Source organism: Phocoena phocoena, chromosome 2, assembly GCF_963924675.1.
Source record: "Phocoena phocoena chromosome 2, mPhoPho1.1, whole genome shotgun sequence".
Classification (NCBI taxonomy): Eukaryota; Metazoa; Chordata; class Mammalia; order Artiodactyla; family Phocoenidae; genus Phocoena; species Phocoena phocoena.
This window is the reverse complement of record NC_089220.1, coordinates 115,935,092-115,944,286: the sequence shown is the minus strand read 5'-3', so window position 1 is coordinate 115,944,286 and position 9,195 is coordinate 115,935,092. Positions and strand designations below refer to the sequence as shown.

General features: G+C 59.3%; 1 protein-coding gene across 1 annotated transcript; it reads right to left on the bottom strand.

Moving 5' to 3' along the window:
* Positions 1–246: 246 nt before the first annotated feature.
* Positions 247–2,490, bottom strand: ISLR2 (immunoglobulin superfamily containing leucine rich repeat 2). Its single transcript, XM_065872108.1, has one exon. The coding sequence runs from the start codon at positions 2,488–2,490 to the stop codon at positions 247–249; it is 2,244 nt and encodes a 747-aa protein (XP_065728180.1).
* Positions 2,491–9,195: the final 6,705 nt, after the last annotated feature.

Sequence of the window (9,195 nt, the reverse complement as noted above, 5' to 3'; positions counted from 1 at the left end):
GGAGGGAGGATCGGGGAACTGTGCTCGCCATGGAGGGGAATTCAGCCCACGAGGACAATGACCGTCGTGGGTGGGACTGGTAAAATCGTCCCACTCCCCACTAGAAGTCCCCAGTAGTCAAGGTTAGGGGGTGGTAAGGGGGTGGAGTAAGTGAAAGTTGCGGGTCATAAATCCTGCCAGCCCAAGGCTTCTGCTCCCAGGCACCCGAGGTGGGGGATGGGAATGGGCTGCCAGACGGGCTGGGGGTCAGCCCGCTGTCTGCCTGTAGTTGCCGTTAATCTCCTGGGCGATGTTGACCGCTTCGGCGCCCAGGGGCAGCCGATCATTGTACTCGGAGCCCGCCTCGAACTCCTCTTGGTTGGCCTTGGACTGGGATTCCACCAGCGAGCAGGCCGCCAGGCTCTCCTCCCTCTGCAGGTCCCCACCTGGGTCCCCCTGCTCTGCTTCTTCGTCAAGGCCCTCCCCGGGGGTCTCCTCTGGCTCCTCGCCGCCCGCCTCACCGCCTGCAGGGTAGCTTTTCTCGGACTCGAGGTAGGAGGCACGTGGGTCGAAATCGGCGGCGATGCGCTTCTCCATGGGATCCGGGGCCTGCGGCCTCAGGATAAGACGGTAGGGCTTGCCCGGGTGTTTGGCCAGCAGATGGCAGCAGGCAGCGCCCAGCAGGGGCACGGTGGCCAGCACCAGGAGGAACACGCTCACCGCCACGATAACCAGCAGTGAGGGCAACTCTTTCTTGGTGGCGAACACCACTTGCACGTGGCAGGCCTCGCCTGCCAACGCCAGGCACACGGAGTAGTTGGTGCCGGGCCGCAGGCCACGGAACCAGTAGGCGTTGACGCCCTCCTCTACACGCGACCACTGCACGGCTGCGCCGCCCCCCGCCGGGCACAGATAGAGCAGGCGCAATGGCCGCCGTCCAGGCCGCACTGCTCCCGCAGCCCCGCCGGGCCCAGGGCCCCATCTTGCCGCCAGTGGCGTCAGCTGCACCCGCGCCTCGCGCTCCGCCACGTCCAGCGCGATGACGCCCAGCTCAAAGACATGCGGCTTGAGCTCGGCGCTCTGGTTGAACGCGTGGTTGGACACGTACCGCGAGGGGTCCCCGTGGCCACAGCGCTGCTCCTCCACCGGGTCAGCAGAGACCTGGTCTTCCGTCTCTTCACCCTCACCTGCCTCCTCGTCCCCCTCCGGCCCCGCCTGTGTCTCCCCGAGGACGCTAGCCCGGCCCAGGCCTTGGCTTTTGATTTTGCCCTCGGGCTTGGAAGGTAGGACACTGTTGCCCCGGGCTTTGGCTGTGGACTTACGCTCAGAGGTTGGAGCCTGCCCATCAGGGTCTCCCCCTGCGCCAGGAGCGTGCTTTGGGGGCCCTGCAGCTGCCACTGCCACGCGAACTGACGTGGAGTTGGCACCCAGCTCGTTGTGCGCACGGCATGTGTAGATGCCTGCCTCCTTGGCACTCAGGAGGGGCACCAACAGGGAGCCGTTTGTAAGGGCCAGGAAGCGCGGGGTAGCTGGGGGCGCGGGCCAAGCGGGTGCTGGAGTCGGGGTTGGAGCCTCTGTCTTCGTTGGCCCGTCCTCATCTCCTTCCTCCTCACCGTCTTCCCCTCCGTCCCCGTCGTCCTCCCCGCTCAGGATCGGCGGCACTAACACTACGGTGCCCCCCGGAATCTGAAGCTGCCATTGCAGGCGGGGCGTGGGGTGTCCTTCGGCGACGCAGTGTAGCATGAGCGTTAGGCCGGAGCGCAGGGGGCTGCCCGGCGCCTCAGGCGGCGGCTCAACACTCAGATGCACACTGGGAGGTGCACAGGACAGGGCGGGCAGGCGGTGCACCGGCACCCCCTGCAGAGCAGGAGGAGAGGCGCACGCGATGGAGTCGGGCTCTGGTAACGAGACCCGGGTGCTCGCCGCCCAGGCCTGTAGCCACACAAGGCTGCAACCGCAGTGGAAGGGGTTGTGATAGAGTTGCAGATGTGACAGCGCGCTTAGCGCATCGAAGGTGCCAGGAGCCAGTGTACGAAGCCGGTTGTTGTTGATGCGTAGGGAGCGCAGGTCGGGCAGTGCACCGAGTGCGTCCCGGGGCAATGAGCCCAAGCGGTTGTGGTTCATCTTGAGTAGCTGTAGAGCGCTCAGGTTACGCAGGTCGCTCCATGGGAAGCTGGATATGAGGTTGTGGCTCAGGTCGAGGTTCTTGAGCTGGCTCAGCACCGCCAGCGAGCCCAGCTCCACGGTGCGCACCTCATTGTGCGCCAGCCACAGCGACGTGACCTGCGTGACGTCGGCGAAGGCCCCACGCCGCAGCACGGTGATTTTGTTCGCCGACAGACTAAGCGTGGTCACGTTGGCCGGTAGTCCTTCCGGCACCTCGCGCAGCTCCTTGTAGGCGCAGTCGGCGAACTGGTGCGCGTACTTGTCCACACAGGCGCACGGCTCTGGGCACGCTCTGGCCACTCCTAGCAGCGCCCAAGCCAGCCACAGGGCCCTCAAGGGCACCATCGCGGATCCTGCAGGTGGAAGCCGGGGGAAGAGAGGAGAAGGTGACTCACTGAGCCCCAGCTTCCCTTCCTTATCCATCTGCCTCCTCCGTAAACCCGTCTAGGGCAGGTCCCAGGGCTGCGGTAACTTTCTCCTCTGTGCCCAGGAGCCTCTCTTAGACACGAGTTGGAGCTCAGTAAAAGTCTTGGGATTCAATGCTTGCTCCCTCTCAGGGCCCTGACTTCCTCTTCTAGCCGCCTCGTATCTTGCTCTTTTTTCTCTACCTATCCCATCAGCCTGGGGCTGAGCCCTTCACAGAATGGGCCTCTAGCAGGTCTGCCCTGGGCTTTGCATCGAGCCCTGACTATGTTTCTAAGACTTCGTTTAACTCAGTGAAAGGGATACATAGAAAGGGTATTTTTGTCCGTGACCGCCTGTCTTCCCTTGAACTCTTTGTCCTATGGCACGGCACTCGCCCACACACGCCCATACACGCCCATACAAGCGCACAACAATACAAACACACGCCCAGGCACCTGCCGTCAAACCAACAACAACTGCAGGGGCTCAGGGGTTCACAACACATTTCCTAGACATACAAACACAAAGACGCCCAGACACAGACACAATATATCTGGAGACCTCATTGTTCTCTCAACTGAACACAGCATTTGTCCAGCGTTCTCCACCACGGGGCAAAGTGCTTTTCCTGTTCATTGTGAGAATTGACAGACACCAGGGCACAAGTCCTCACACAGACCAGCCCACACAGAGGGACACAGGCGAGCACTTGCGCCTGTACACAGCCCTCTCAGACTGAAATCCCAGCGGATCAGCAAATGCTGAGAACTTGCTGCAGGTGGCAAGAGGCTCGTGACCGGGGAAACAGACTAGTCAGGTCCCTTTTCGGCCGCAACTGAAGCCGCCTGCCCTGGGCTGCAACTCCTAGGAGGGGAAAACCATCAGGGCCCCTCGATCAACCTTCCTTCTGAGGAAGGAGGTCCTCCGAGCTGGGACCAAGAGCAATGGAGGTGGTCACTAAAGATTCTCGCTCCCCCCTCTGCATCTTCCCAGACGGCTCCCATGGGGGCAGGGGAGCCCCTAGCCGATGGGTCAAGGGGGCTGCCACTGGCTAATCAAGTAGAAGTTTCAAGATTCTGCCTCTTTTCTGCAGCCCACAATGCCTGAGGACAAATCCCCCCCCCCCCCAATAAAAGATTCGTATCCGCAGTCATACAAACGCACTTACAAACAGATTCTCCGCTCCCACTTAGGGCTCCTGGCAGGTTCGGCAGAGCCCCTCCCACCCTCTGGTCTTTGGAACCCGCGTTCCCCACTCCCTCTGGCTCCGGAGGGAAGGCCCCTCCCCTCTTCTCCCCGGTCTCGCCTAGAGAGAGCCGGCAGGGTCTGGCGCCCTGGACGGGATTTACCCCCATCTGGGTCAGCGTTACGGGGTGGTCTCCGCTGCTTACCCGCTGCTCGCCGACTCTCCGCGCGCTGCCCTCGGGCTGCAACCCCTTCTCCAGACTTGAGGTCGCGGAGCCAGGACGACAGCTTAAGGGCGCTTCCCACATCTGTTGCTGCGACTGTGGGGAAGATGGGAGAGAGGCAGAGAAAGGGACAGGTAAGTTGTGGACTCCCCTGGCCCTGAGGTCCCACTTCAGTTTTTCCTTTCGCCTCTGTTCCCCCCACCTCTCACTGGCTGCAGATTGAAGAGTCCTTGCGCGCTCCCGGGCTCAGCAGGGACGCGCACAGCCTCTCCCACCTCCCGCATCATCTACATTTGTTAAAGCCATAGAGACTTCCCCTGGCCAAGAGACGTTGGTCACAAAGGGGCGCCCCCACGCCCAGCGCCCCGGCTTGGCTCTTTCCAGTTCACCACACTCCCATAACCCTCGCCCCCCCCATTCACACATCTGCAGACATTGTCACTATCCCTAATCACACGACTCCCTCCCCATTCAAACGCGTTGGCACAGACACAGACCCTCGCACCCTCCACACAGTCGCTCTTCATATGTTAGAATTACCCATCATCATGTAATAATCGCATCAATGTGTTGAGATCTCGCTACGTTCACACACATTTTCAAAGGCACACCTTCACCCGGGACGCTCAGCATTCCCCCCTCCTGCACGCACACACATTCATGCGCACTCACCCTCACGCGCGGGTCCCGCCAGAGCCCGTTAGCTTTGCTGCTTAATTGAATGCGAGCCTCTTTTACGCCCCGCAACACGTGAGACAAACCATCTTTAAGGAATTTGGGGGAAGGAAGAGCTCACGCCTGAAGGGGGAAAGCGTGTCTTTACCTTAAAACTCTTTTTGCAAAGGCAGGCGGTGGGGCAGAGAGTCCTCGCGCGGGACCGGGTGAGCTGCGCGCCGCAGGGGTCGCGCGGACTCTTCCTTCCCGCACCCCCGCTGCTAGCCGCCTCCTCCCCGAAGCCACGTTCAACACGATGCATAATTGATAGTGTTAGCAGAGCGCCTCACCCTCCCTGCTATTTTTGCCTGGCTCTGGGCAGCTACGAGCCCTGGTTTCCCCAGCTCCCACCTCACCTCTTGCCAGTCCAACCTGAGGACTAGAACGCACCGCCCTACTGGGCTCTGCCCTGCCCAGCCTCCTCAGGTCGACTCTGTACGTCTCGCCTTTTGTGGCTTAAACCAGCGCTGGAAGCCCACCGCCCAGCTCGAGGGCCCATGCGCACCGCTGGGTGGGGCAGGGCGCGTTGGTACCAGCCTCCGCTCCCAGGAAGCCGGCCCGGGCGCAGCCAAGCGCCTCGCCCTCAGGACTTGCCAACTAGGGGCGAATGGGGCTCCGGGGCTGCAGCAGGCGGCGGTATGGAAAGGGATGGTTACAAAACGTCTGCTCCTTTTGAGCACTGTGGGTTGGAGACTTCAGGCTTGAGCATCTCTCTCCCTCCTCCGCCCCCGCCATCATCTTCACGGTCTAACGAGCAAACACACCATCAACCCCACACACTATCCCGCAAAGCCTCTGCGGCCCGATACCGCCCTAATGTTTCACACCCTCACACAACAACGGGCCCCAGCAGACTCGAATATTTGCTATTCCGGACTCTCGCTTCCTGTCTCTGGTGAAACCCCGATATTTCTTTTGGCGACAAAGAAGTGGAAGCCCAGGGATGTCGAGGCATTTGTATAAAATACGATTTCTGTTCCCCCTCAGTGCCCACGGCAGCCCTGGAGACAGAGTTGCTGACCAGCATCGGAAAAGGGGTGCAGGCTTCGGGAAACACGCAGAGCGCCTGCCTTCCCCGTTTTTTCCATAGACACTGAGCGCTCCGGGCGCACGTGTCCCCCCAGCCCTCACTCGGGCCGTGGCGGTCTCTGGAGGTGGGTCGGTCTGGGGCCTCTGAGATCAATCTTCCGATTTCAGTGTTGAGCATTTTAATGAGCTGGGGAGGTGGGGGAGAGAGACGCGTGAGGAGCTCTGCCTCTAAAGAGACCACCCGATCGGGGTTCTGAGGAGCCTTTATAAATTAAATATGAACAGACTGGCGCACACACACTTCGCGTCCTTCCCTCTCTTCTATTCCTGCGGTCGCTACAGGCAGCCCAGCCATCTGGGACCAGCGCATCTCGCTCAACCCAGAATTCAGAACCCAGAACTTCATTCCACCTGCCTGTGCCTGTAGTTCCCACAGACGCCCCGGGGGAGGGGCGCGGGGGCGCCCTGAGGGAGAAGGTGTCTTCGAGGAGGAAGGAGGAGTAAGAGGATCTTGACCGTGCGGTGGGGGCAACGAGAGCAGGTCCCGGGCGGTTTGGGCCTGACTGGGCGGGGGAATGGCGCGGCCGGCTAGCCTGGCACAGACTCTTTGTCTGCGGAGCAAGGGGGGCGTCCTCGGTGTGTTGTCCACGCGTCTTGGTAATCCTGAAGGGCAATTCGAGGAGCCTTGGCCGAGGAAGAGGGATCTGGGGAGCCGGGGGCCCAGCAGCGAGGTTAGAGAATAGGGTCCTGTATAGGGTCCTGGAGACTTTCCCTGGCGGGGGGAGGGGAGCCTGGCGTAAAGGCAGTGACCGAAGCTCAGGCACGGAGGCGCGCGACTTGTGGACCCTCCACCCATTTTTCACCTCCCTTTATTTTGTGTGTTGGGGGGTTCTCTTTGCTTTCGGCTAGGAGGCGTACAGGGAGGCAAGCAGGGGATAACTTGGAAGGGTTGAAGGACTGGAAGACAGAGGCTGGGGAATGGAAGGAAAAATGAGCTCGCTCACTCTCAGCGGAGAACTTCCCGGACCACAGGGACCCCATCCGCCCGAGTCCTGGGAACCTTTGGGGCCCGAGAGCCAAGAAAGACCCACTTTCCTTGCTCTTTTGCCGGGGATGCAGAAGCCAGGGGAATTCTGCAGGGAGACAGGGCGTCAGGCGCCTGGAGGGCGACTTAGGGCGCAGTGGTCACCCAGGCGAGTGCGCCGACTCCCGCGGACCCCCGCAGCTCCCGCCCACTCTCCAGCAAGCGCTTTTGTTCCCCAAGCCTGCCCTGGGGGAAAGACAACCCTTACCCCCGCCTTGGACCCCGAAGAGGTCAGTGCCCGCCCTAGCAGGGCTAGACCCCGAGTCGCCCCGGGCAGAATCCGCCGAGGTCTGGGACGGGAGGTACGACTCCAGGATCAGCCTCCGAGCTCAGCTAGAAGACTGAGAGCATCTCGACTGGCGCCGCCGGGCGCGCAGGGGCCTCTAATGTCTGTAATGTTGATAATGGTACAGTTACTGAAGGGCTGGGGAACCGGGAACGAAGATAGCACCCCCACCGCCGCCCAAGCCTTTGATGGTTAAAGAAACAGACACCTAATTAGGTGTGTGGAAGTAGGGGAAAGGAGGGATATGAGGTTCCACCAGCGTGGAGGGCCCAGATTTGGAATCTACAGAATCCGGGCTAAGGCTTTTTGACCAGGCTGGGGTGCCGACCCTAGATACACCCAGGGCGGAGAGCTGGAGCTCTGGGCAGCTTTTTGTGGACCTCTAACTTCGACCTTGCCGACCCGCACGGTCCCGAGAGTAGGGCGGGTTAAAACCCCCGGATCCCGGCACCAGCTACCCGGGTTCTGTCTATTCAAAGTCTCGGGCCCAGGCCTGGTTCGCGCGCTCCCCCTGCTGGAAACCGCCTGCCGGGCTCAGAGGCGCGGGGCAATGGCTGGGGTACCCTGGGCCCCGAGGATGGGCGGCTTGAGCCCGGGACCCAGGCGTGCACTGCTCCCGGCTCTGCATCCTGTGACGCAAAGTTCCGAAGTGGGAGACGCTAAACCAAGGCACCGAAGCTTTCCTTCCCATGCCCACCCAGAGTGTGTCCCAGGAATCTGCAGCCTCCTCACCCCTGCCCAACACAGGCACAGCCCCGGCTTCACACCCCATTGTGTTTTCAACGCCCAGGGCACAGGAGGCACCCTCTGGATGCTCGTTGAGCAAAGCCGGTAAGTTTAGTTCTCCTGGGACGAAACCGTCCTGTACTCCTCCCCAACCTTCCCTGTGCGGCGTGAGCGCTTTCTCTTTGAGTCCAGTACCCAGGCCTAGAAGGCAGTCCTTAAGTCTTCTGACTTTGCCAGGGACTTATAAAATGCCCGAGATCCGAAAAGGAAAATCTTTTTCAGTCTCTAAGAGGGGAATAGAAAACTGCAAAGTTGGAAGTAATAGATGTTTGATTAAAGGTTTAGGACACGTAACACTGTGCAGACAATTCAGTTGCACCTGTGCTCAGAGCTGTACGTGCCCTTGTATTTAACGTGCCAGGTGGGTGATTTAATCAATGAGGGAGAGCCCCTGAGAGTAAGGAAGCCAGGACCCAGAAGGGCGTCACAGATCCCCAGCATAGCAGCCTACTCAGCAGACCCTTCCCACCTGCCCTCCAGCCAGAATCTCCTAAACACACAGCTTGCCACCTTTCAGCTTCTGAAGTCCCCGTTTATAAATACCGCCCCCCACCCCTGCCAACTTCCATCTCTCCTTTCCCTCATACACATGCTACATAGTGGTTAAGAGGGAAGGTTCTAGCATGAGGCTCCACCGTGTACTCACTGTGTGACCTTGGCCAAGTTACTTAACCTCTCTGTGCCTGGGGGTGGGGAAGGGGTATAAATAAGAATACCCATTTTATTGGGTTGCTTGAGGATTAAATGAGTCAATGCATGCAAAGCACCTAGTACCTGGTGCTTAGGTAGTGCTCAGAAATGAGCTTTTTTTTTTTTTTCAACAATAGCTAGAATTAGCCATCATTATTACCTTGCAGCATTGGGTACAGGTATGATGAGATGTTCTGCTGAACCTGCTCCTACATGCTTGTGTCCTTCTTCCCCAGTAGGGGGAAAGACCTTGGCCCTTCCCCCAAATATCTCTCTTCACGCCCCCCTACACCTCCCACACACCATGGCATAGGTAAAAATCAGAATTACTATTATTATTTGTAAAGATCTCTAGTCTCAGATACTTAAACCCAGATTCTGACGTTTGCAGCTGTCACCAGTGTGCCTCTTTGGGAAGAGAGACCTGCAGCTGGGGGCTTGGAGAAAGGTTTTTAATTAAAACCGCAATCTGTTTGAGTATTTATTGGGCTCTGTAACTTTAATTATTTTCTAGGGAAAAACAGAAAACTCCACATCTGCATATGGGAAGACTGTTGATTTCTGAGGAGAGTAGCAACCTGTGGCAGTTTGCTGGAGGCAACTGGGAGGAATTTCCTGAATGGTTCAAATGAAGCTCCACATTATTA

Excerpts from the sequence above, each read along its gene's own strand:
- ISLR2 (XM_065872108.1), bottom strand. The coding sequence starts at position 2,490 with ATGGTGCCCTTGAGGGCCCTGTGGCTGGCTTGGGCGCTGCTAGGAGTG.